The sequence below is a fragment of the Pithys albifrons genome, chromosome 7, assembly GCF_047495875.1.
Source record: "Pithys albifrons albifrons isolate INPA30051 chromosome 7, PitAlb_v1, whole genome shotgun sequence".
Classification (NCBI taxonomy): domain Eukaryota; kingdom Metazoa; phylum Chordata; class Aves; order Passeriformes; family Thamnophilidae; genus Pithys; species Pithys albifrons.
Window position 1 is genome coordinate 5,174,880 of NC_092464.1, and position 27,656 is coordinate 5,202,535.

A 27,656-nucleotide genomic window follows, 5' to 3' on the forward strand; every position below is an offset into this window, starting at 1 on the left:
TGAGCTGATCAGCCATGAGACCTGGCTGGAATGCATAAATCCCAAACAGTGACTAGTTTAACTTGTATACAATTTATGTCTTGTTGGAATTGAAGACCAAGCTAGGACTACAGTACTGAGAGGCCACGTGTTATTTTTCTGCTGAGTTGTGTGGAAGTTCTGCAGCCTTTCAGAGAGTGTTGCACAGTAAATATGAGTTGCTGTGAGCCACTATTAAATATTCTTAATCATCTTAGATATCTTTAAAGCTTCTGTGTGTAAAAAATTGTAAGAGATCCATAACCATTTTCAATTAACCACAATGGAAATATGCTAATTAGAACTCTTCTTGGATATGCCTCTATTAATCAGGAAATTAAAATACAATGTTGAGTAATGCTTGTTTCTGCCTAAAAGCTTTGCTGCTCTTGGCACATGGAAATTGCTTTAGATCAGAAAGCCTGAATAGCAAAACAAATGGACTGATGCTTTACATAGAAAATCCTTTAAGTTCCTAAAGCCTCAAAAATGTCATCCTTGCTCCAAAGTCCTCCACCAGCTATTTTGCAGCCTCACAACTTGTAGTGACTTCAGCTCCAGAATAGTTTCTTTATCCCTGTTAGATTATCAGGGATGCAAATGTGTTTTCACAATTGAGGGCGACAGAGATGCGGGTTGTGAAATGGAAAATACATTTCATCTGAACTTCAAATGTGGGAACTTACAGAAACAGGATGAGATTAAACTCAAGATGCCAAAGCTTTTGGGAAGGTTGGTGTTACCCCAGGAAAAACCTTGAGGTGGTGCAATCTTGTTAGATAAAGTTAGGTCAGTAACTGCACATTATTTCTTAATGCAATACTGGAAAGGGAGAGAAACTCTTGTCAGTAACCAGCCACAGGTGTGTAGATGCCACAGGTGAGCTTGTCCCTTTCCCTGCCACTGCTTGTGGGAAAGCAGAGGTGCAGGTGCTTGAAGAAGATGAGCATGGCTGGTTTCACTGTGCAGTCAAGGAATTCAGGTTCTTGGAGTTGAAGATTCTCACATTTTGTAGTCCCTGGTTATATGTCCATCCTTTTCTTGATAACAAGCATAACAGTTTCCAGATAAAAAACTAACTAAAGATACCTGTGATAAGACAGTGCTCCTATTTTTCATAGGCATATTTTTATATGGAAGAATATCTATTGCCATGTATTTTTCATAGATAGTATTTTCAGTCTGATAGAGAATTCACATAGCAGAAGGAATCTCTGGCTTTGAACTGCCTGTGCAGATGAACAAAGTCAAAAATTTGAACTAGATGCAGTTTTAAAAGTAGAAAAATGAACAAAAATTTAAAGAGAAATACACTTTAGGTTTCTTGGGATGTTCCTGCCTTTTTCTCATATTCAAAGATAAGAAATCAGTATCAGAACATGGGTTCTGAAGATTATTATCTTTAAATGGGGTGGATTTTTCTTTCAATAAGCTTTTGGTCTATTTAGATTGCAAGTCTGGGTCCTTCTTACTATGAGAACTTGAGGTGGAGTGTTAAATACCCTTTTGCTTTGAAATAGGAGTGAGAAACCAAAATTCTTTAGGTCTGGCCCTAATTGCCAACAAACAGAAGTCGAGCTGAAGTAGTTACAGGACTGTCTATAACCTAGAAAGGGTGTCCTATAAATTCCAGCCTGGTTGGGTGACTGTGATGGATTGGATCCATTACAGACATTAAGCAGAAGTTGTTTTTTCTTGAAGGTTGTTGTTAGATTCCTGCTGAGAGAAAATATGTTGAGACAAGTGGCTTGTAAGCAAGGCAGCTTCCAATTTGGTAGCTGAAGGAACTGTTGTTGATGTTAATTGGAAGGAAGTAAATCAATTCCAGTGAGTACTCCTAAAAATGCCCCAAGAACTTCTACTTTAGCTAAACACACTTATTTAAGTGCAGAATCTCATTTGTTAGGTGCTTCATTTAAACCAGAACTTATTAGGCATTGCTGGCCAGTATCTGTGAATTAAGACAATGTCTGAATTCAGTCAGCGGTTGATAATCTGTCCTGGCAGCCTGAGGGTGTTTGGAGGTGTCTGACTCACCTGTGTGTCACCTGCACAGGGGTGGCCTCAGATCTCTGCAAGCACCTCTACAAAGGGCTGTTGAAAGGAACAAACCCATGGTAGATGCATCCTTACATTGTCTGAACAGATAAAAAGATAGCAAAAGAATGAATTTAGGAATCAACCCAATTCTAAATTAATTTAATTTCCTCTCAGTCTTGAGCTTCTCCCTGTTGACACTTTTCCATAAATCTAATCCTTTTCCTTCATAAAAAAAAACCAAAACTCAACCCTCTTTGAGTGGCAGCAGTGTTTCAGCTCCACTTGGAAGTGTTCTCTACCATTTCTGTTATTTCAGAAAGTATCCAGTACCAAAATCTAAAGCAACATCATTTTATTGCAAACTGGGGTGTTAAAGTGAGAAATGAGCAATCCAAAGAATATGAGATTGTCTGCAGTGGTTTCAGAAAAATGGTCAATTCATGGAATTGGTGCCATTTTTAAGCAAGGCTGTACAAGAGCCTGGTTTAGGTTCTTCACTGCAGTTTTAATGCCTTGGCTGGGAGCACAATCCACATGAAATTTGGTCAGTGCCCTCACAAGTGGGGAAAGTGGAGACGTCCTGGAAGATAAAAATAATAATGCTGTCTTCCTTCAGGATGGATTCCTCCACTTGAGCATCTCTCATGGCAAACAGAAATAATAATTTGTGTAAATGTTCATCAGAGTGATGTGGCTGGAAATGGCATTGTTGGGAATAGGATAACACCAGCAACCAAAACCTGGCATTAGGAAAAGGGTCACTGTAAAAAGATACTGTTGTATCAAATGCTTCATTTTCCTCTGGATTTTCTTAGCTAGTGATGATGTTTTACCACTTTCATTTCCAGTGCCTTTGGAGGTCATTCTAAACAAAGCTCTCATTTAAGAAATATATTTAAAAAGTCTGTTATGGGTTTGCAATTGCATGAGACATTAATTTCCATACATGTACTTGAGATGATCCCAGAAAAGCATCAAATTTCAAGTCATGTATTCCAGCTCCAATAATTGCTAGAATAGTAATGTTGACAGAAGATTGCACCTTCAATAGAGGTTTTACTTTTTTTGTTGTTGTTGTCTTCCTCTTTTCTTTGTGTTTTTAGCCACCAGCTAAATACCTCCTGCCAGAACTGACAGCATCAGACTATGGGAAGAAGTGTGTGGTCATTGATTTAGATGAAACTTTAGTGCACAGTTCATTTAAGGTAAGTAAATTCAAAAGTGATCTCTTGCAGCTTTAATCTGTCAGTGAATGCTGCAGGAACTGTTAAGCCTCTTAACACTTGAACTCGTCTTACAGGCTCTCCCAGGGTGCCTGGGAGTTCTCATTGCTACTCCTATGATTATTCATCCTAATTTAGCTCTAAGGGGAGTAACACACATATTGCTGGGGGGTTTTTGACTCTGAGAAAGTCACATTGGCTGCCACAAGGCCTGGAATAGGTATTGGCTTCATGGCTTTAAATATTTCAACAAGACACCCTGTATTTCAACAGATCAAAGATTTGTTGCCTGGAAAATATGGTTTTGTTTTTGCAGTTTAAATGATGCCATAGGTAATGTAGGAGAATGGAAACTCAGCACAGCTTTATGTTAGGTGGATCTACCTTCAACCAGTAGATTTTGGGCACCAGTGGTGGCTCTTCTGTCTTGCTGGAGGACATTTTTGTCTGTCTGAGGCTGCTGTCCTGATCATTTCAAGTATTTATTTTTCAGAGCAGGAAGGCAAATACCATTTAGCTGTTCTGGTGGGTCATCATCTTTGAGAAACAACTTTTATAACCCTTCAGGTTTCAGGTTTTGGTGGAAATAATGGTATTTTTCTATTGTTTAAGTAGGGCTGAAATTAGGAGACTTCAGAAGTACAAATAATTTATTGGCTCAGAGCTGACAGCATTTCTGATTAGCAAATCTTGTACATGATAAAGCATCTGCTGGTTTTATACACTGATTGGAGAATTTATAAGAATGGTTACCTTACTACTGGCAAACTAGTTGCCACCTTCACAGTCTTCTAGCTCTGTTGCCCTCCATTTTTCACTGCTAGTTTAAACACCACTTTCTAATTCTCCACTAGTTGCTTGCCAGCATTTAAGAGCAGTAGTTGTCCTCAAAAATAATATATTCCAGCAGAGCAGGGGTTTGAACACCTCTGCACCCTGCTCTGCCTGGATAATCAAGTTATTTCTGCTATTTCAGTTTGTGGGGCTTTTGGGGTGTTTTTGAGGGTTCTTTTTCATTAAAACATGTCTGCTGCAACCAAGCAGGTCTCCACTTGAAAGCTGGAAAAGCAGACATAAATTTGTGATTTTTAGTACAAAAAAGGGTTTATTTAAAACACCTGATACTTTAGAATTCGTAATTCTGTTATGAAATAGGCTTCATATTTCAAATGCAGATTACATGTTTTTTTAACACAACCAGAGAGGCAGAATATTTAAAGTGCTCTTTTATGAAAGTAGCAACATCTGAAGGAGGGTAATTCTCACCTTCTTTATGCCCCTGCATATTTGTGAAGCTTTAAGGAGGTTCTAGTCTTTCATGTTAGGTGCATATTAAAGGAATGAAGTTTGGGGTTCTTTGGCAAGAGTAAAAAAGGAATAGATAGACAGGATAGTTATCATTCCCATCATAAAAACAATAATAGAAGCAAAAGTAATAAATTTTTAAATCAAGGAGATGTAAACATGGTTTTGTATGAAATGTATTAAACCACATGCAAGTCTGGAATGTAGTTGTATTCAAAACCGGCTGGGAAACACTTTTAGAAGATTTAAAATGCTGACTTTTTGTGTTAATAGAAACAGTTTTAACTGCAGATTTTCAGTGGAAATACATTGTCTTCTTTCAGGCTCTGTGCTTTCCCACTGGAGGCACGTACGTGCTTCACGTGCACAGCCCCAGAAACCTTCATCCAGCAAATGGCTGCAGACTTTTCTCCTCTCTTCCCACCATGACAAAGCACAGGACCCCACTCCATGCTCCCTTTTCTTATCACTTTTGCCAACAAGAAAGCCATGTAGTACCTGCAGTATAAGTGGGGGAAGCAAATATGTGGTTAAGAGTAGTTTGGTCGGTGTTACAAAGTCTAATGGTGAGCTCTGTTTGTTAGGAAGAAAATGAAGTTGTTTAAACAGAATGTGCTTTCCTCTAACATTTGGTTGGTGTTGCTCCTGTTAAGATTAAATTTTGTAAAAGCTGTAGCTTTATCAGGGGATTTCTAAACCTGAGCAGCTTGCAGTGACCTCTTCTTTTTCTGCTGCTGCAGAATGTTTCTCTTGCTTAAGGGAGTCATGCATATATAAATTCTTCAAGTGTGTGCAAGTCTGCAGGGAGCTGGCACCCACTGGAAAACTGGTGGCTGAGGCTTATTGACAGTTCATTCAGGTTTCCTTTTAAGGTGAAGCTGTAGAAAATTTTTGTGTTCCTCTTCTGCAGCTGTTGGAGATGCTGCAAGAGTACCTTCTCTGTCTGAGGGACTTCATTCAGGGAACAGATGGAAGCCTCCCCTCTGTTTTTTAACGAAGCAGAAAGGGGAGATTGCTCAGTGTCAGCTAAAAAAAATTCTGGATTGAGCTCTCTGTGTGTTTGAGGAATTCTTCAGGTCATACTCGCAGAGGGTCATCGACAGGGTGGAGTTTTGCAGCATCATCTGCTCTGCAGGTTTGCTTGCCAATACTGGTTGGTCAGGATGAGTAGATTCCATGCAGCCTCTCCTTTGCCCTCTGACCCAGCACTTGCAGGTGTTGGATAAAACATGTTCCTTATTCCTTTGCTCCTGAGAGAGGGAGTTGCCCCCTCCATAGGAATTCTTGCGGTCATTTTGCTCTCCCTGCAAGAAAGTTTATTCACCCTGGAATTAGAATCTCGTTTCTCCAGGGAATGGGATCAAAGTGATGCTCTCAGGCTCGTGCTGCAGGATTCTGTTTTCCCACCGTTTTTCACAGCACCTGTTGAGGCTCACCAGTGTGTGATCTGCTGCTCAGTCTCGTTGCCGTGGCTGCTCCTCCTTCTTGGCACCCGTTTGCCCCCCTGAATGGGTCTGAAGTCTGTTCCCAGTCTCACACTTTCTTCAGGGGCATCTTTTTGGTGGTTCCTGAGATCAGTCTGATCCAGTAAACCAGGTGGAAAACTCTGTGCAAGTGTGCTAGAGCTGAGTGAAGATGTTTTCCAGTCTTAGCTTAGCAATCCCAGTTACCAGACAGCTCCAGCCTTCATTCTAGGCTCTTATCCATGCAGCATATTGTCTGCTAATCAGTCATGTTAAAAGTGCATTTGGCAGCTCTTGTCTCAGCCACTTCCAAGCTGTACATGATGGAATGAGTTACAAGCTTCAGCTGGGCATGTTTATATGGCTGTTTTTTTATCATGGATATAAAGCATGAGCTGTACCCAAAGGCTTCTGCCAAGCTTGGTGTCCATTTGAACTAGTAAACATTGTTAGCAGCGTGTTCCCAACTACCACTGCTGTCTAGCCAAGATTAGATTATGTGCTCTTAAACTGTCTACAAGGCCACTTTCCTGCTTTCCAAAGCAATTTTACTTGACCAGCAGTTTCTCACAGTAAGTCTTAAGAAATGAGTCGTGTTCGACAGGCTGGAAAAGTGGATTCAAGGATGGGGCAGAGCATGTCTGCTCTTCCCTTTGGAATTAAAATGCAGTTTTACATGATTAAATTGATTGCTATTGGTTCCTGAAGTATGGCATCTTGAGAATCAATTAGCTATACAACTTAAGTCTTGTTACATTCAAATATGTAACTATTAGGTATTACTTCTATAACTGTCTTTACTTTTAATTAATTACTACTTCATGACCCAGAGTAGAATGTGTGAAGCACAGAGCTGATTTTCTTGATTATCAAGTATCCACACAGACTTGATGGAGGAGTTTATCCAAATAGATGTTCTTCTGGTAAACACACTCAGTGGTAGTGAGGGTTATTCAGGCAGTGAAGGGCATTATGTTGTATGAAGCTTAAAAATACGAGAGAAGAGGGAAGTGCAGCATCTGGGAATGCAACTGTGAGGCTTCTGACTTCGGTATGTAAAGAGCACACAGAGAGTGGGTCTGTACAGTCAGTAATGCTTATTAACTTGTTCCTGAGAAGTAGGTACTCTTCCCTTTTAAGCCTCTGAAATTTTTCCCTCTAATGACCATATTTTTAATGTTGATTTTTTTCCCTGTCCTTCTTTGTAGCCAATTAGCAATGCTGATTTCATCGTTCCTGTTGAGATTGATGGAACCATTCATCAGGTGAGTGCTGTTGTTCCTGTTGTGTCCTGAGTGTCCCACAGTGTTCTCTTCCTCCATTTGCTTCTTTACATTCAGTAACTTTTGCAAAACATGGAAAATGGGCATTGTGGACTGTACCTTCCAGAAAGGCATCCCTGTTTGATCAGGTTGAAAATCCCTCCCAGGTCTTCAATGCTTGACTCTTTATCAATTTTAAAACATTTTCAAACAGGAAATTATCTAAGAGTGGGTTTTCAAACATTGCTAGACCCAGAAAAAGCTACTGGAATGCTGCCTTTCTCATTCCCTCCTAGACAAACAGGACAAAGGTTGCCTTTAATGCCTGTTGGTAGCTCATATGGACAAAACTCTAAAAGGTAGTAAGGAAGAACAGACATTCCTCAGGTTTTTGTGGCAATCTGTGTTTAATTTTTGTCCCCTTTTATTCTTGTAAGTAATATAAGTTCCTCTGTTAGAAGTTCTTTATATACTTCAGCATATTTAAAAGGTCTGGACAGAATTGTGAGGAGACTCATTTTTATGTCTTACTCTTGAAGAACTTCACTTAAGGCTCTGAGAAATGATTTTCAGTAAATGCAAAACACCCATAATTTGAAAATCAATCCCCTTCGTGTATCTTGGTCTTTAATCAGTAGTCATTTCTGAAACCCCTGAATGAGAGAAATTACAGTGCCATAAATTTTCCTCTTCAGACAGACATTGAAGTTCTTGCTGGAGACAAGTTAAACAGGTTAATGTGGAGCTGAGCCTTTCTGAGACATGAACCTTGCAAATTGCTTGAAACATCTTCTGTTGGGTGTTGGAGGTTACAGATGATGCACTTACTGAGCTGCAGATCTTGCTTGGATGTGATTTAATGGAGATTTTTAAATACTTTAATTGCTGAAATGTTGAATTTTTTTATATGGATTAATTTTACTGGGCCAGAGAGTTTTGTATTTTAATCTTGGACTAATTGATAGATCATAAAGTTGGCTCATAGTTTTGTTTGATTTCCTCTTGCTAAAACCATCCCTGTAATTGTCACTCTTAAAATAATGACTAAATATCAGTCAGTGGACTGAGAGGTGCTTTAAAGTAACAGTTGATTTGATAGTTTTTACACTGTGCCTGTTTAATGTAGAAAAACTCAAAATCTAGGTTCCTTCCACCTGTAATCTTCACCAGAGCTGATGCTTAAAACACGTAAGTGATGTTTTGGGAGATTTGTGATACTGTCAATCCTTGTTTGATGTGGGCTTTAGTTGTGTTTGGTGCTGTAAAACAGTCATTTTCTCTCCTAAAACTTTGTGGAATGCTTTTGAAAGTGAATTTTGAGTGGCTTAGAATTCTCATCACTTAGCTTGTCAAGATGATATATTTACATTTTGAAACAAATCTCAATAAAAGACTATTTGGGCTTTACCGTCAAGCACTTCAAAAGGCAGTTGCTTTTCCGTTCCCTGCTGCAAATTCACAGTTCCTTCACCAAATATGATGCAGTTTGGCACTCAGGGTGGCTGCATGTGGGGGAAAAGAAAAAAAAAACACCAAAAAACCCCAAACAGCCAACCCACAACTGGCCAAAGGGAGTGAATTGTTCATCTCCTGCTCCTTGACAGAGAAGATCATGTGAAATTAGTCTCTGACTGTGCTTTGCTGGAGAATTCCTGTGTCATTTTCAAGGAAATTGCTTAATCACTCTTAATCACTCCAGTTCTTAATCTCTAAAATAGGTAAATACCTTGGTCATATTTGGGTGGCAAAAATGAATTGTAAGGAATTTGTGATTCTTGAAATGAAGGTAATTTATATGGCACACGGAATAGGCAGAGTTTTTTTGTGATATCTCTAGACAAAGTAATGTCCTGTCATTCAGGAATCCTTTTTTTCTTCCACTGTGATTAACTAAAGGGCAAAGAAAGATATTTTAACTGAGTCTGTGCATTAACACAGGCTGTGGAGCTTTGACAACCTGTTCCCTCTTCAAACCTGCAATTCCTCAGTCAATTAGAGCATAAACATGAGCACTTCTTGGTTTTTATCAGAATTTGTTGTCTGTATAATGCTTTACCATTTTCTTAAGCACTTTATATACTCAAAGGTTAATAATTGACACTGGGAAAAACTTCCACCTGTATCCCATACCCTGGGATATGTGAAATGTGGTGGAACCACACTGTGCTCAGTGCATATCCCTGCCTGTTTTACCAGGCACCTTATCAGGCAGGAGATGATGTGAGAGATCGTTGTTGTGCTTGAACTCTGCCTTAGACAAAACCCCAGTGAAAACAAACAGAGAAACAACCATTTCAGAAGTGCCCTTTCTGAAAGAAATTTGAAGATACACGAGGTTGTTCAGATCTCATACACCAAAAATGCAAGTTGTGGCAAATTCAATTGCTGTACACTTGAAAGAGTTTTGAGGTTGACTTATCTAAGAAGGTTTTTTCATGGTAATTGCTGTATTTTTTTGTTGTTTAACTGATGTATTAAAAAAATACTGTCTTTAGTTTGGGGAGTTTGTGTTCTCTTACATAATTTATCCAAAGGTCAGAGAAACTCTTTTTTTTTAATTTTTATTTTATGGAAAGGATAATTCATCATCTTAAAGGGTACTTGAATAAACAAGCTTCCCTAGATTAAAAAATAGCTTTTCTGAACACCCCTTTTTCCCTCTCACATCTTTCTTATTTTAGCCTAAATTACCTTATCTTTAGGAAGGATTCGTCATTTTATTTTAGAAAGAAACAAATCACGTGTGAAAGTACCTCCCTTTCTTTCTGTTGTGGGCCTTCAGATGCCTGCAGAGACTGTGCCCATCTGAGCTGAAATTCCGGGAGGAGAATCCCATACTTTGTGTTGGGAATGATGGCACAGGGACAGCAGAGCAGTTCTGCTGCCAATTGACCCTCTCTGGCCAGTTCTCTCATTCCACTCTGGTTCTCTGGATCAAAGGAAGTCAGAGCTGGCCTTCCACTCTACCAAATTATATGGAATAAACTGTGGGAAGTTCAGTGAAATCATAGAATCATAGAATTGATTGGGTTGGGAAAGACCTCTGAGATCATCAAGTCCAACCCTTGGTCCAACTCCAGTCCCTTTACCAGATCATGGCACTCAGTGCCACGGCCAAGCTCAGTTTAAAAACCTCCAGGGATGGGGAATCCACCCCCTCTCTGGGCAGCCCATTCCAATGCCTGAGCACTCTCTCTCTGGAAAGAATTTTTTTCTGATCTCCAAATGTGGTGCAGCTGAGAGGAGGCTTTTTGAGGGTTAAAGCAGTGGCTGGAGAAAGATGTTCAGCCTGTTTGGTACCCTGGATGTAACTTCTGCAGGGACACATCCTCTCCTTTGGACCTGCTTCCCATTGGAGAAGTGCAGAGTGACCACAGGCCCCAGATCAGAAACTGTGTGGGAAATGCAGCTTGAAGCCCCTGTGAGGGAAGATTTTTAGGGTATGGTTGTCCTTTGTCTTTTATCCAAATGACTTGCAGTGCCTTTGTGCCTTGCTGCCAATGGCAGAGAGTAAGGAAGGCAGTGGGGAAGAGTTGGATTTGGTGTCACTTGAAATTTCCATTTTAAATTTCATTTGTTTGTTGACTATAACGAGTTTTTACTGTTTGGTTTTTTAATTCAATTAACAATTGCTTATTTTTACTTGTTGAAAGCTAAAGAAATATTTGGGGTGTGTACTTTGAATGTGTAATATGCAAAATGTTTGTTAATGGTGGGGGGAAAACGCTGTTTGAATAACAACCTTCCTTCCTATAAAGCACAAAATGCATGGATTTTCTTCCTGAAGGCTGTGGCCTGGTTCAAGTAATCCAGGATAGGCTGTATCCATTCTGACTGGCCTATTCTTGGTTACTTGCACTGGGAGACAACCCCAACTGTGTGACCCAGCACGAGGAGGCTCAAGGACGTGGGTTATTTCCTGCTCAGAAGATGCACCAGCCCAGGAGATGGAAGATCACTGCAGTTTGATTTGTCTTGGGCAGATTATTTTGGTCATTACTTGCATATTTTTTTATTGTAAAGCAGGTTTTGAAAGGCAGTTCTTTGTGTGCTATTTAATTGATTGAAATGGAGCTGGGTTTCTCTTTGGGTTTCACAAATACTGAGTCTCTTTAGGTCAGGATTGCTTTGAGGTATAGAAAATTGACCTGGAAATATGAAATCTTGGAAACAATTAAGGATAATTACTTGTGTTCTGCCATTAGCAGCTGTAAGGATCCTGTGAAAACACGCCTAGTGCATGATTTGTGCTTGACATGGTAACAGCAGGGTTCATTTTAAATAATAAAAAAAGACTATTCCTCCAAATTCTTGCTGTGATAAGGAAGAATTTTGTTAACACATAATACAAAAGAAATGCAGAGATATATTTTTTTTAATGTCCTGAAGACAGTATCTAAATCCCAGAAAAATGCCAGGAGCCAGTTAGTCTAGAGACTTAAACTGAAGGCATCAGGCAATGGAGGAAAAAGCCAAGCCACAAATAACCAGGCAGCATTGAGATTCTAGTCCAGCCACTAACAAAGTAAAGGGAAAAAAATTCCAAATGAGGAGGAAGAGGAGAAAAGAGCTGCACTGTCAGCTGAAGAAAGCTTTTTATGTCAAGTAAACCAAAGAGATTTTGTAGCCCAGGATACCAGTACACTTGGAGTTACTTCCAGGGGACTTCTCAAAGAAAACTTGAAGGAGAATAACTATCCAAAGTATTAAGATATGTTGGTCTGCCAAAAAAAAAATCAATGTTGTGAAATTAAGGCTTTTTACAGGGGGAAATAATTGAAGAGAAAATTTTGTGAGATTTCATCCTGAGAGTTGACACTTATTATTGATCAGACATTTTACATGAGAAGCAAATCTGTTGGCCAAATCCCAGCAGGGAAGATTAAAGGCAAAACAGCAAGAAACTCAAGTAGAGGGGGCTGTGGGTGCCCTGTGGTGGATCAGGAGATCTAAACTGCAGAAGGGAGACAACACAACTGGAAATGCTGTGTATTTACAGCCAGCACTGACTGGGTGCAGCATTAGGAGACCCCCAAACAGCCAGAGGAGCACTGAGTGCGAAGACTTGCCTGCAAGCCTGTGGTTTGGAGCCCTCGGGCTGCAGCTCCAGGGTGGATTTACTGTGTGCTCTCCTCATGGAGGAGGTGGGTTATGTTGCAAGCAGCAAAGTTCATATCCTTGGCAGGGAGTTTGTAATTACATTCCAAGTGGAAATACTTCACTGACGTGGGCACAGATAGGGATGGAGAGCAAGGAGGAGGCTTCTTTTGCTCTGGCTGAAAAGACTGGGCTTTAAAAGGGAAATTAGTGTTAAATTCCAGTACTTACTATGTAGTGAAGACTCTGTGGTGCTCCTTTTGTGCCTTCAAAATTATAATTTAAGGCTAAAGAATCAAAAACTTCATTATTAAGGAGTAACTTGGATCCTGCTATCTTTGCTCTTAGAACTGGGAAGTTGGATAGTCTCTGGGTACCCAAAAGCAGAGGGACCTTCTGCCTGTGTCTAAAAAATTCAAAGGTAGAATTTGGAGAGGAAATACTACAGAACAACTTTGTGTAGTAAGAATTAATGAAAAATTAATTGCGTTGTTATAAGGAAGGAAATTACTTGGTTTATGCCTGGTGGAATACAGGAAACATTGCTGTAATTATCTAGAAAGAGTGGTGTTGAAGTACATCTGTTCACTGTCTTTAATTCATAAAATGTCACATTTATTTGACGGGTTAGGTCCTCCTGTGGTTGTTTAAATAAAAAGAAAAATCTGGGTTATAAATTGTTATCTGTATCAAAGTTTAAATGTAATGTTTATGCAGCCAGAAATAGTTTAGATGAATTTCATAGGAATAACTTTAAGCAGGTCAAGTCTTCATGGGATGATCTGTGTGCTACATAAAGGGGAAGAGTAATTAACATTTCTGCTTTAGTCATTAAAGTACAGCTCCATCATACATGTTTTTAATAAAACTTTGCTTTCAGATTGAGGATTTCAGTTTCCAATTACACACTTTTTTTTTCCTTTTGCTGAAGGCTTTAATTGTTACACTTCAGTTCAAGCTGCTGTTTCTGTATTTTTCTCCTTCAGGCTTTTTCTCTGGGTACCTCAATTTTTTAACCTCTTATTAACATGAAGCTCGTAAAACACATAAAATTAATGTAGTTTTACATATCAAAGAATGAAATTCCTGAAATTGCAGTCGGTTCTATGCCAGACTTCTCCGTTTGAAATTTCCAGTATTAGGGATTGTTTGCCAAACAAAGAAGATAAAATACTGCCAGTGTTTTCTCTCAAACTTCTAATCTTACTGCAAACAAGACAGATAAATATTTTTTAAGCAGACTCCCCTCTTCAGCTTCCCAATATGTTGTGAGCTACTTCCAATTCTTCTGAGCAGTAGTTATCTTATCTTGGTATTTTCTGTGAATGCAAAATCATCTTGCTTGCTCTGAAAAGAGGGGCAGGCAGGCTCTAATATCTGTTAATCAGGTTGTTGACAGTGGGCAGCCAAGCTGCCTGTGTGGATGTCAGTGCAAAAAGGGAGTAAAACATTGCTGAAAGCAGAATGCTCAAGAGGAGAGAGATCCTGAGTATTTGCCATCTTTATGGCAAGGTCCTCATGGAAGATGCTGCAGACTTTGTCAGTGAGCTTTGAAAACAGCCTTTTTAGCCATTTTGCACAGTGCTGTGAAGGCTGCTGGTGAAAAAAAGCTCTCTGCAGAGCTGGATGACTGATAACTCTCCACAGTGAGATATGGTACTTAGCACCTGGAATTTAAAAAATGAAAGAATTAGCCACAGAAAGAGAACAGCTCCCTGTTGTGCAATTCCTGTTGTCACAGAGTTTTCATCAAATTAATTCCTTTTGTAAAGCTCTTCAGCACCAAAGGTACCAGCACCAAAAAGGGGTTTGGTTGAGAAATCTGAATCCTCGTTCCTTGAGAAGCCCTCCTGTCTCTCTTTGCCTTTAATGAGATTTTTCCAGCAGCATCACTCCAGATGATGCACAGAGCTTGCAATGGCATAATCAGCATGGGGCTTGGCAGCCTGTGCGTGCCAATCTCTCATCATTGGATCTCTACTTTTATCTTGTGTACTTCTTTTTTTATTTTCAGCGTTTTGTTTGAACTGCTTCCCTGTTAACTTTTGTTTCTTCAGGTGGTGGGATTGCAGGAGTGGTTTGGGTTGAGGTTTTTTTTTCCTTTCCTTGAGCACCATCTGACCTAAATGTCATTATCATTCCAGGTTTATGTTTTGAAACGACCACATGTGGATGAGTTTCTTCAGAGGATGGGAGAGCTCTTTGAATGTGTACTCTTCACAGCCAGTCTAGCCAAGGTTTGTTCCTCAGTTCATCTCATTAACCTTTTCAGTGCTGGACAGTGGAGTTTTTGGTTGGGTTTTCTAGGGATAATTATTTCCACTGTTGGGTACTATCTTAATTTTCCCCTTCTTTTCTGCTTCTTTGTCTGACAGTGTGTACTTTGTCTGCTAGTGTGTGGGTAAGTGTTTCCATGGTAACACCATCACATATGGGCTTGTCTCATAATGTAGCCTCCATGCATTGCTCATGATGCCAATATGAAAGGCTCACAAGTTACCATGGTTATAGTGAGAAATTAGAACAAATAGTGTGCAAGTAAAGCAGCACATTAAAGCTGGGCATGAAATAAAACACTCCGAATTAAACAACATCTACACGATCAACCGGTGACTCAGAAATTTACTGAAAATTGGCAACGTGGTTCTTTGTTCTGTCAAGGTGCAATTGCAATCTGGAGGTAGAAAATGAGGCTTTTGCAAAGCTTGAAACACCAACAGGAATATTTTGTGCCCTCTGGTCTGCAGTAGCAGTAGTAGTTTGTAGGTAGTTTTGTGGTAGATGTTACAGTAGTGGACTGATATTAAATTCCTCACTGTCAGTGTATTGTATTTGTGATGTCTTGTTTGTAAAATTATATTGGTTATTTTTAAGTAATGCTCTAGCATGGGAAGCTTTTACTCCAGCCTAGTGATGGTGGAAGGGGACAGGGCCCTGATCTGTAATGCCTTCCTATCAGAGGATTCTTGCCTGCATTCTCTTCACCAAGTTCTGTTCAGTCACGTTGTAAAAGTCCTAAATACTGCAACAATTCCATGCTGAAGTTAGATGTCTCTTTAATTTTTCATAGTCAAAAGATGATTTCAACATCAATTTTGTTCTCAGTTTAAAATACAGGAAAATGGTAACTCCTATCCTGCAATATTAATCTATAACTACCATTTTCAAGTATGTGGTTATTCATGGTTTATTTGGATAATTTTCCTTGGTCAATTTATATCAATCGTTGGATTCTAAGCTGTGCCTCACTTAAAGTATCATCTTATGTATAAAATGAGAATTTCCCTAGTATTGTACATGGGTATTTTTCCTAATAACATCTTTTCCTGATCTTCTGTGGTCCAATTATGCACTTTGGTAACCTTAAGAGTGTTACTGCCCCAGTCACTCCAAGGACATCACTTGGAAAAGCCACGTCAGGCTCAAATGTGTTCATTGCAGTTTGTCTTCAGAGGCACATGGCAACAAATCAGCTGTGGAAATGCTTCCTATAGATTTTCTGTTAGCACTGGCTGGTTTTAGGGTAATGTTGGGTGAGATCTCCAGATCTATCAACCTCTAGAAAACTCCTGTGATAACTGTGAGTTGGCCCCAAGAATGGAACCTAATCAATGAGGCACAGAAAACATTAGAGTGCAAGTTGGCCTTTTATGGAATGATAATTTTCCTACTTTAGCATTATCTCTTTATTAATCACTTCAGGTTTGCAGGCAAGTAAGTTAATTAACAAGGAGCAGGGAAGAAAATGGAGAAAAGGGCATTTGATCCGAAATTATTTCGTGTCCCTTCTTGGGCTCTGTGAACCAGCCTTGTCTATATGTTGCTAACTCTGTGTTTCAAACTTCTATTTTTAAGTATGCAGACCCAGTGGCCGACTTACTGGATCGCTGGGGTGTGTTCAGGGCAAGGCTCTTTAGAGAATCCTGTGTTTTCCACCGAGGAAATTATGTGAAGGATCTGAGTCGACTGGGACGTGAGCTGAGTAAAGTTATTATAGTAGATAATTCTCCTGCATCTTACATCTTCCACCCTGAAAATGCAGTAAGTATTCAAAGTACTCAAGCGTAACTTTATCTTTGTGGTCCTTGCCCAGCCTTTTGGATTCAGAAAATAATCTTTCAGAGAGCACTGACTTGGATTAGTTTCTGTATTTTCTTAGACTGCAGGTAGGCTCTGGGACTCACTGCCAAATGGTGAAGGGCATGGGCAAACTGATCTTGACAGCATGTCACAGCCATGACTGTTCATGTGCTCTCAGCTGTAGCTTTTGGCAGCAAGTCCAGCAGTTCTGAGAAATACCAAGTGGTGTGGAACCTGAGGAACTCACCTGGCTCTAAAAGCCAAAGCTGCCCTACAGCACAGTTGTTCTTTGGAGTGATGATTACAGATGGAATGGTTTGCTTGAACTTCTTCTTGTACTCCCATCTTTTTTCATTGTGTGAATGAAAATAATCTTATTAGACAAGACAATTAATGCTTTACTGATTTCTATCTGAAATCTGTATTTGTGGGTAAATGAAAGGAAAAAAATCGACATCCTGTTGTGCTGTTATGCTTCCTCCTTCAAGTGTTTTTTATAACTCCCCTCATAATTAGAAACATTAGCCAGCAAGTTCATCAGGTTTTGGGAACAAGGATAAAAGGCAGCAGTACTTCAGGGGAGAGCAATTAGGAGCAGTGCATTTTCACTGTGTGTGTGGTGGCTCCAGGAGCTCTGATGGAAGGGTCTGGCCCTTGCTCCATCCATTGCTGGGGTCAGCACAGACACTCACAGCTGCTTTGGAGCTGCCAGGGGAGAAGCTGGAACTCCCTTACATCTACTGATTTTTAAACAACCAGGGTATGCCATGTGTTCTTTGATGTTTTAAGGCTGCCTTCTTTGTGAACTGTTAAAATTGGTGTAGGAAATTTTTTAGCAAGGACACTGTTTAGCACGGTCCTGCCTCTCCAGAATAGAATTTTTTCTAACTTGAGCTGTTTATCTTGCAGCAGGCAGCTTTTAAGTTTAGATCCTAATGCTGTGATGCCTTCAGTGATGTGGTGAAAACATTCTTCTAGTTGGTGCCACACACGGTTTAAAGTTGCCATTTACAAAAACCAGGAGCTGAAGCTCTTAATTTATGTTCATGGTTAAAATTAAAAACCTGATCCAGATCATCATTTGGTATCTTGGGAATCAGTGCCAAGAAAATAATGAGCTGGAGAAATTTGGGAGATGAAATTAAGGGCCTTGTCAGAGTGGTTTAATCATGTATAGAAAAGTGCTGCTAGTGAACTGATCCTCGAGTCTTTGCAGAAACCAGAGCTTGTAACAAGATCCAAGATAGTCTTTAAAAGACCTCAGTGAACTTCCATAGTGAAGATATACAGAACTCCTTCCCCAAGTTCAGCCCACATTTAAGAAGAGTTATTAAATGCATTACTCTCTCAACCTACTCTCAAGGTCTAATATTTTAATCTGAGCACTATTCTGTACTCGTGTTGAAGTATTTCCTCCAAACTCCTTGCCAGAAGGGGTTGTTGCTGCATTCCTGTGCCTGGTGACTCACACAGATCATTCCTAGAGGGGGGAAAAAAAAGACTTGCCTGTAAATAAAGTGTCAGTGCAGCTTTATAACCTTCGTCTTCCTTCCAGTCTGTTCTGATTATTGAGGAGGCAGAGCAAGTTGAGCTGCCCAGTGTAGGGTCATGTAGGTCATCTGGACATGGAGGTGAAGGTCAGCTGTGGTGTGGTTGGCTTTTGGGGTTGATGTTGGGTACTGGAAAACAAGGGCTTGAACCTGGTGCTCCACCTGAATGGTGATGATTAGCAATTTGCCTCATTGTGATGACGAGGATGAGTGTTACAGAACACCCACACAGGCAAAACTCATGATGAAACCCTCTCAGTGTTTGTTGGTTGCTTTGTTTCAGGTGCCTGTGCAGTCCTGGTTTGATGACATGACAGACACAGAGCTGCTAGATCTTATTCCTTTCTTTGAAGGACTAAGCAAAGAGGAAGAAGTTTACAGTATGCTTCATAAACTCTGCAACAGGTAGCCCCTAACTCTGACTGACTTCTGCTCCTAGATTGCAGTTGCTAGAGGCTGTCTCCATCTTTTTCAGCTCTTTCAAATGTAAGTTTTGGGGAGGTCACCCCTGTCAGAAGTGCTACTCTTGATCTTCCTGTTACATTGGACACGAAGGACAATCATGAGTGATGCTTTTAAGCCTTCAGAAGCCTGACTCCTAAGGTCATGTGTTCAGACTACTTTTTTAAAGGAAAAAAAAAAAGAAGCTATTTTAAATGGGACTCTTTTAATTAATTTCATAAATGGACATCTTTTACTGGATCAGCTTTTCTTAAAACATGCCAAAAAAAAAAAAGAAGCTTGTATTTCAGCAGTTGAATTTCTCTCCCTTTCTTCCCCTCCCACTATGCAGACAATTTTACCCCCTGCTTAGAGCAGTTGACCTGACTCTGAATTTTTTCTTACAGAATGAAGTGCCTTTTTGAATGTTATTTTAAGATAAAAATTCATTTTTGTATAAGACGTATTTCCAGACATCTTTTAGTCTTGTATTGTCTAAATGCTTTAAAAGGAAAAAGGAAAAATTTTATAGAGCACTGTAATATATAACAAAGGAAAAAGTTGAAACCAAGATGCTGGGTTCCTGTCTCCACAATGACATTAAGTTGTATTACATTTTGTCATGCTCAGAAGGTTCAGGCGTTTTGTGGGAGGGGTGAATTGGGTTAATTACACGGTTGTTTCACTGATAATGATTCTGGGCACAGTTTGGAACATATCTGCAGTTGTTTGAGTATTAGGGAATGATGGAATGGAGAAAACAAGGTGGCTGATAGACCTAAAGCACCTTCTATTGTAGACAGATGAAGTTCTGTTGTCTCTGCTTACGCACAACTGCCATGCCTCTCTTTTTTGGAAAACCATTATCTTGGGAGAACGGGGAGGAAATCTATTTATTAGTTTAAGATTCTTTCCTTAAAACAACCCATCTGGGTAAGCTGGATCTGTATTGAGCTGTTTGGAGTACTTTTTTCTTTTAATTGCTGCTACTGTATACTCACCAAATGGAGTTGACCATCGGCTGTTATACTGTTTTTGCCACTGTGCCTGTGCTATGAAACATTTTCTGTAAGCTGCAAACTTGGGCAATAAATAAAATGCAGGCTTCATAACCCACCCCCATGGATTAATCCAATGGTATCTGATATACCAGAGAACTCACTTAAAGGTGACCTGTAAAGGACTCTTTTTTTTTTTAATAATTTTTCCAATTGGGATGAAGCCCTCTCCTTTCTTTCACATATAAAAATGTGAAAAGTATTTTGCTTACATCTCTGATTTCTATTTCTTTTTCCCCAAGCTGGGGAGCTGTATCAAGCTTTGCTAGAAGGGCACAAGTTACCAGCTTAGACTAAAATTGGTCCTCTGACTTTGGAGTTGAGTTAGACTCATCTCTCAGTCTGAGAACCTGCTTAGCATCTTCTGCAGTGTCAGAGATGCTCTTTCAGTTGAAAAACTTTTTAATATTTTAAGCCTTTGAAGAACAAGGCACACCTTTTCTTCCCCCCCCCTTCCTTTCCAGTGTCACCTTTTAATTATCCTCCACACCAGAAATCTGCAAATACAAAAACTGCAGCTGTGTTTGGCTGTCATCAGAGAAGACTAAATGGACTATTTGGTGCTTCTTCTTAGCCTTGTGCTAAATTCTGAATTGTAGATCCCCTTTGCCTTTTCTATTTCTCTCGCAAAGTCTTGAAGACTTGGGGGGAAAAAAACCCACCAACTTTTTGCGATGGACTTGGCTCGTGATCCTTGTCTAAAAACATTGGTGAAGCAGCTTAACAACGTTCATAGAAGGGCAGGCAGTGAGGAGGTTGTAGGTACAGTATAAAATGAGCAGCTGTGCTCCAGCTGTGGCTGCTCCCAGGGGTGTTGGAGGCAGTCCCGTCACACTCGTGAGTCTGTTACGGCATCACCGTTTTGTTTCTTACCAGCTGGCATTACCTTAGTACTGTATAATTCTGTGCCACAACAAAAGACAAACTGTCAAACCTAAAATTTGAAAAAAAAAAAAAAGCCTACTTTGTTTAAAAAAAAATTTTTGAAAAAAAAAAGACATATGGATTCTGGTTAGTCCATTAACGTTTACTTTCAGTTTAAGATTGTTTAATTTTGTATTTGACTTCAGAGTAATGAAAACTTGTAAGCTGCCAAAAAAAAAAGTTGTTCTCTGAGCAGTATTTTCAACTGCATTTGTGGCTTCTGGGCTTCAAATGCAGTTTGCAGGGAAGTATTCAGGTTGTAGTTAGTCGTGCAGGTATGAGAGGAATGGCTGAAAGAATTCAAAGAGTTTTTCTTGAAAGCATCAGACCAAACAGTCAGACAATGAATAACCCACCGTGGTGACCTGTTGGACATGAGACAAACCATGTCATCAGTTTGCATCTGAAAGCAGCAATTTCATGAACCAGTTGCCTTAAGTCTGTGAATGAATGTTGACTATATTAAAGTGTCTTGTATTGTTTTAAAATCCACATAGAATGGGCAACTGAACTTCTGCACCAGCTTCTGCAGGAACGGTTCTGATGATGTTCTGGACAACCATACTTTGTTGGTTTGGCTCTTAAAATCCACAAATATTAAAAAAACCCCAATTTATTTTCCCTTAGTATAGCATTAAAATGATGACAATACAAAGACAAAAAACTTAGCCAGAGATTTGACCTCTGCTAGTGTTGAGAGTATTTTCTATAAGTTGGGAGTCATTTTATTGGTTTTCTTAACCCACTCAGAGTACTCTGCAATCAGCTTTGGACTCCCCACATATTCAGATCTGGCCAAAGGGATCAAACTGTCCTAGTTGGTTATTTTTGACACTATCATTGTACTTGAAATTTCAAGTGTTGAGTTTGTGTGGATATACATACGCTCCATATTTAGTTTCTAGATTGTAACAAAGCAATAGAGTTCTGTCCATAAAGTCAGATAATGAATGGAATGTTTGTAAAATTTGCAATACGGGTATTTGATTGTATTTTAAATACAAGAGTTTAAAAATTAAGATAGGAAAAAAAATACTTGTTTCCTAAATCTCTTGCATATTTTGAAGTGCAGTTAGTGCATGCAGGTCACCAGGGCTGTTATAAACCCTGGGTTTCAGTTTTATTTCTGAACATTACAGAAGCATTAAAAAGTCTTTTCCAGTTGGTCATTCTGTTGAGTTAAAGAGATGCTGCCTGGCCTGGAAGTTCTGTTGTCCTTTTTATGTTGGGTTAAAAACGGTTTTTTGCCTGTATAGGTATTTTTGAATTAAGCTGTAAGGCAGAATGCCTTAGATCTTTAAATTCAGCTGAGGTGTTAACGATTAAATTGGCATTTGTGAACCAGGGCTGTGCACAGAGTCCTTGTTAACCCCCAGGAGCGTGGCAGGCTTGGAGTGGGAGATGGTAGCAAATGTACAATATTGCTGTGTTCATTTCAGTAGCTTTGGAAGGATAATTTGTCTCTTTGTTTTGCCCTTTGATCTTTATTAAACAGCGAAGTTCTACATGGAGGAAACTCAACACCTGGAGGCATTTGGTTGTCAGTGTACGCAAATCACTTTCTTACAGCATGATTTTGATTAGACTGGTTGGGGACAATAATAAAGTATCTAAATGACACTGGTGTGTGCTGATGTTGCAGCTTTTGAAACTTCAGTGTAAAAAAAAAAAAGTAGCTATCTAAGTTTTGGAGACATAATCCTGTGTTTTACAGATTGTTTTTAACCTAATAAACCACAGTACCGCACAGCCCTATTTGTAAAACAAAAACAAGTTTGTGCCTCTGATTTCCAAGGTGCTGTGATGTTTTTGCCTTTGTGGGGCAAGGGGGGCAGGTGAGACTGGCGTGGGGCAATTGCTTCAAAATCTCTGGGTAACTATGCAAAACCAGCTGTCAGTTTTCTGTTTCACATGGTATTGTAAAATCCCAGCTGACTCTCTTATTTCTTGTTAAAAATCTGTTGGGAGCTCCTTAAAGAAGGAGTAAGCAATGGAAATGTTTCTTTCTTTCTTTTTTCCTTTTTTTTTCCTTATGATGGAGCTGTTTACACTTTGATGCAATGAACAATCCAGCAATACTTGAGAAACACTACAGATACCATATGAGTGTTTGCAGGAGAGAGAAGTGTTGTCAATCAGGTATTGAATGGTTTCTTTACTGTCACAAATAAAAAATTTTAACAATATAGTTACTTGTGCATGTAATACTTCTCTGGGAAAAAAACGAGTTTCTGCACTTCTTCAGTAATAGGCACTGCCCTAATTTGTCAGGGATTTTATTCCTGCTAATGCACATCCATGTTAAATTGTAAAATCATCCATCTCTGTCCAACCCTCTTCCCCCTCTCCTCTTTTTAAGTCTTGTGCAGGACTCAGTGACTGCCCTGGCACCTGCTTGTGCAAACAGAGCTGATGAACTACTGATGAACTCTGCTAAATAAATTGGTGGCGACTCTTGCAGATGTTCCAGCTATTTAGATCTCTTGGATGACATCATACAATAATTTGTTCAAGTCTCAAAGCTGTGTAACTTCTTTTGAAGGGCTTACTTCAGCTACTTGAATAGCTGTTCTTAACATCACTGCCATATCCACATGAATATCTGAATAAGACACTTTATTTGGTTGAAAAATCTATTTTGGGACTTTTTATCTGACACAGTAAGACTTAGGCAGAGCCTTCCTTTCTAGGAAAAGGCACATATTATTGATGCTTCATGAGCAAAAAACCTCAGGCCTGTTGGAATAAGCAGCTGGCTCAAGATAGCACATTAGTTGCAATTAAAAATATTTTTTTAGTTAGTTCTGTGATCAGTTTGAATTACTAGACTGCCTTTACTTTGTAGTGGTGGGTCAGGGGGTTGATTTTTTTAAATTTTTTTTAGGTTGTTTTTGTTTGGTTGTTTTTTTTGTTTTTGTGGTTTTCTTTAGTTTTACCAATCTCCTTAGCTGCTACTTAGGATAAAGATGCCTTTCTTTTTTTTTTTTTCACTCACTAAACCAAGTGTTTCAAAATTCCTAAAACAGCTCATTTATAGCAGTGAGAAAGATCCTCTTGTTCTGTCCTGCCTGATTGAAACAAAGTGTCTGCAACACCAAACACAGGCTAGTCTACATACTTACATACCTTCCAATGTTTTTCCCCCATTTTATTGTGTTTTGACTCAGAAGGAAATCCAACCACTCTCAAGTTCCCTGCAGGATGGGATAGGGCTCTTCCAGGTGGGCTGCAGCTCCAGGGGATCCTGCATTTTCCAGCAGTTTTCCTGGCAAGTGGCCTTTGCCATCCAGACTTCCTCCCAGCCCGGCTATGCTGGCAGGAGACCAGGCAAAGCTCTCCTGGACTCCTCTGGTTCTACTGGAGCTACTGATGAATAAATGATCTGTGGGTAACATATTGGTTTGGACAGGTTGGCAAACTCAAACTTGGGGTGTTTCCAGAAGTGTTTTGTTTGGAAGGAGCTGTGCTGAGGAGCGGGTTGTCCATAATTGCCCAATCCCACTTAATGGGCATTCCTGATGAACAGGACACACAGAGATGGGTTTGACTCTGCAGGACAGGTCTCTGTATCTGCAATTCCACACCTTCCCAGGCAGCAACATTAGAAGGTTAGGTTTGGTCATCACTTGAATCAGCAGCCAGCTGGATCTGGGAGGCCGTGGCTGTGTCCCTGTCCCCTGGATCTCGGTGGACCCGTCGTAGCTGCCACAGCTCTTTTCTGCGCACCCGAAATCACTTAATTTTGCAACAGCCCTTTGGTTTAGTGATGTAAACACACTTGCTCAGGATGGAAAGTGCTGGAAAGTGCTGGACAAAGCCAGGCAGCGCAGCTGGCACCCGTCAGCCTTGGCCCTGGGCTCGGGCTGGACTCCAGCTAGGACAAGGCTGCTGCTGCTTGAAGGAGGACAGAGGAGTCACCGCTGAGCCAGAAACACATCACCCCCTCGCACATCCTCTGTTCTCCCAGATAATGAGGGTTGATCGTTTTGTCCGTACAAACGCGATGTCACTGCCTCAGAATTCCCAGTGTTTCAATAAATGTTGCACTCCAAGGCTCAGAGGAGTTGCTGGCTCGACAATGGGTTGTTTTCTTTTGTCTGATTTTAATGAGCTTTTGTGATGAAAACCAAGTTTCTTTACAGTGTAACCATGTGATTTATTTTTATTTCCATGCTTTGATTCAGTTTGACAATAAACTATCTGTGTTATTTTTTTCATCCTCTTCATGTCTGATGATATAGTTGAGTTCTGCTCCCAGGAATCCCCCTCTGCACCCACATGCCATTCTCCATAGGGGAAATACTGGGAGGGGGAAGCAAATACTTCAGAGAATCAGGCCAGAGAGTTCTCACTCCATTCCTCTCACAACACTTTGGACTTGCTGGGCTTTAATAAAGATGAAAGCCTTGATTGCTGAGCATCAAGGGCTCCTTCCTCTAGCAGCGTATTTGGCAGGTGGGTTCAGTTCCTGTTCTTTTTCGTTAACCTGCTGAGGTTTGAATGAAGCCATCTTGCTGCTTCCAAAGCCACTGCAGCCTGCACGTAAGCTGGAGCTGAAAAAAAGGGAGCAAGATCCTGGATTCTGGGAGGGGATAAGGAAGTGGGAGAACACTGATGGTGAGTGGTGGGGTTGCCTGCACAACCCCTGTCAGTTCCTGTATGCAGCACCTCTTAGGTGCTCAGAGCACTCCTGAGGCAGTTGGTTTGTTCCTCACCTGCCTATCCTGGGTTTGTAGGGATAAATGGGGTCTGAGACTGGACAGGAGGCACATCACTGCCTTCCTCTGGAACCTGGGCAGTGCCTGTTGTAAATGCTGATCCATCCGTGGTGATGGTGACCAGGTGACCTGGCACTGGTTTTTGGGTCAACCAGTCTGTGGACAACATTCATCTCATAAGGGGTGAGGAGGAACTGGGGGAGCTCCTCCTGCTGGAGTTGGGTTGGTTCAAGGTGCCCACAGGAGGCAGCTTTTCATCTGGGACATGTCTCCAAGGTGGGTGTGCAGACAGTAGTAGCATGGAAAGACCCTGCTGTAGAAGTTGGGTGTAAATTAAGCATGTGCTGAAAGACAAACCCACAGAAATACAAAACTGATGTTTTCATGTGTGTTTTTAACAGAAAAATAATTTTGTAAATGCTTTTAGGATTTTTTTCTAATCTCTGCCTAAAATCCTGGTTACTACTCTGTCAGGCTGAGAACCACAGATTCATGTAATATTTATCTCGGTTTTTTTAATGCATCTGAAATATTCAACCATAAAATCTGGTGTCTTGGGTCATTTTGCTCTTTCACAAGCAAAAGCATTTTAAAAAAGAGATGAAGATTTTTGTCAAGACCTGAGCCCATTTAATCACAGAATTGCAGAATCATTTAGGTTGGGACATACTTAAAGCTGAGTGGGACCAGATGCTGTGTAGGAGTAAGGCTGAGACTGAGCACATACAGGTCTTGCCCTTGGCTCTGCATCACGGGGCTGTAGCTCTGACCCTTAATATTCCTCTCAGTATTTTCTCCAAGCAGTGAGCAGAGCCTTGATCTCCTCAGAATCCTCTATAACACATCCTGGTAACTCAGGGTAGGTTCAGGTGAATAATCACCCACTGGCCTGATCTCTAATCTTTTGGATCTTGAAATAACTGGAGGGATCAGGCAAATACTTGGAATGTGATTGGAAAATGGTTGGACTCTTGCACCCCCGAGAGGAGGATGAGCGGGCAGGAAGGACAGGAGTGGGGTAGGTCTGGAGGGACTTGGTGGCTCTGAACTGTGGTGGGCCAAGCTGTGGCATGTTCTGGCAGTGGGTGCACTTGGTTCTGCTGCATCCATGATCCAAGTTCAGGAACATGAGGAGGGTTTTAAAGGCTCGGCCCGTGCAGGGCTCTGTCACACCACGAGATGGTGCAGCTGTGCAGCGCTGGCTTTTAAAGGCACCGTAGAGGGTTTTTAAAAGACCATCTCAAGCAAAATCATCACCACAGCTTTGAATATAATCAGCCCATGGAAAAATAAAGAGGGAAATCAGCATTTCTGGAGTAGATGAGTTCTAAATTACATCCTTACACCGTGTGATAAACCCTTTTTTCCTCCAAAAGGAGGAAGAGGAACCACCTTCTTTCTTTCTAAGGCAACATCATTTTAAACTGGGATTTGGCTCAAATTCATCAGGAGAATTGTGGACAAATGTTGAGTCTCCAGGAGGGGGAGGGAAAAAAAAAAGAAAGCAATGTGGTGCCAAGCTGGCAGGTGTATAACAAGGCACCTCTCCCTGTGCCAATTCCGCTTCCCTGCCGTGTGTGCTGAGCTGTGTGAGCCCTGAGCCAGAGCACGAGATTGAGGCGGGGGCAAGGCTGGACCAGGAGGCCTGCACCTACCAGGGAATGGGCCACACCTGCAGGGCTGCCCCCCCCTCTTAGTGAGGACATCATCTGATTTCATGTGCCCAACATGCTCTTGTTCTCTGAAAAAAAAAGTGTTTTTCCAACCTGCCAGCTCCCTTTGCAGATCATCTCTTTGGCTTCCTGCTCCTTGTCACCTGGAGGCACCTGCCCTGAGAGGAAGGACAGAAGGAGTTGAGTCCCTTCTGCCTGGACATGAGAAGGCTGAGGCAGGATCTCACCCCAGCATTCCAGCGCTCCATAGGATACAGAGTGTGGAGGCTCTCTCTTCCCATGGAGTCATGGGGAAAACAACAGGCAATGGGTACAAATTGCACCAGAAAAGGTTTTGGCTTGACATAAGATAGAAAGTTTTTACAGTGAGAACAGTCCATCTTGGAAACAACTTCCCCAGGGATGTGGCACAGTCCCCATCACTGAAGGATTTTAAGATGAGACTGGACAGGGTGATGGATAATCTCATCTGGGCTCCCTTCGCACAAAATTTGGGCTTTTTGATACCTTTTCTATGTTCTGCCTCACAGTTGATGTTCCTGCAAATTTGAGGTGAGACTTGCAATTTCATCAGCCCTAATTTACATCTCTGAAAGTTGGATACCCAGGTCCAAGTTAGTCAGCCCAGGCTTGCCTTGTGGTCAAGGGAGAGAAGAGTCACCCTTCATCTCTTAAAACAGACACCCAAGGCTGGCCATGCAAATCACTCGCTGGACATGTCCTGCTCTCTCTCTTGGCTGTAAAGATTTGTCAGATTTTTAATCTTCCAACCTGGGTTGTTCTTTGATTCTACAATTCCCATGT

At 40.7% G+C, this 27,656-nt stretch overlaps 1 protein-coding gene across 3 annotated transcripts in view; it reads left to right on the forward strand.

The window, feature by feature from the left end:
• CTDSPL (CTD small phosphatase like) overlaps nucleotides 1-18,564 on the forward strand; it is a 77,588-nt gene extending 59,024 nt beyond the window's left edge. For all 3 annotated transcript variants that reach the window (XM_071560669.1, XM_071560671.1, XM_071560670.1), the window contains 5 exons: nucleotides 3,162-3,263; nucleotides 7,258-7,314; nucleotides 14,553-14,645; nucleotides 16,264-16,449; nucleotides 18,322-18,564. In XM_071560669.1, coding sequence (XP_071416770.1) covers nucleotides 3,162-3,263; nucleotides 7,258-7,314; nucleotides 14,553-14,645; nucleotides 16,264-16,449; nucleotides 18,322-18,447 — 564 coding nt within the window. In that variant the 3' untranslated portion in view covers nucleotides 18,448-18,564. The remainder of the gene's footprint in view (nucleotides 1-3,161; nucleotides 3,264-7,257; nucleotides 7,315-14,552; nucleotides 14,646-16,263; nucleotides 16,450-18,321) is intronic.
• The last annotated feature ends 9,092 nt before the right edge of the window (nucleotides 18,565-27,656 follow it).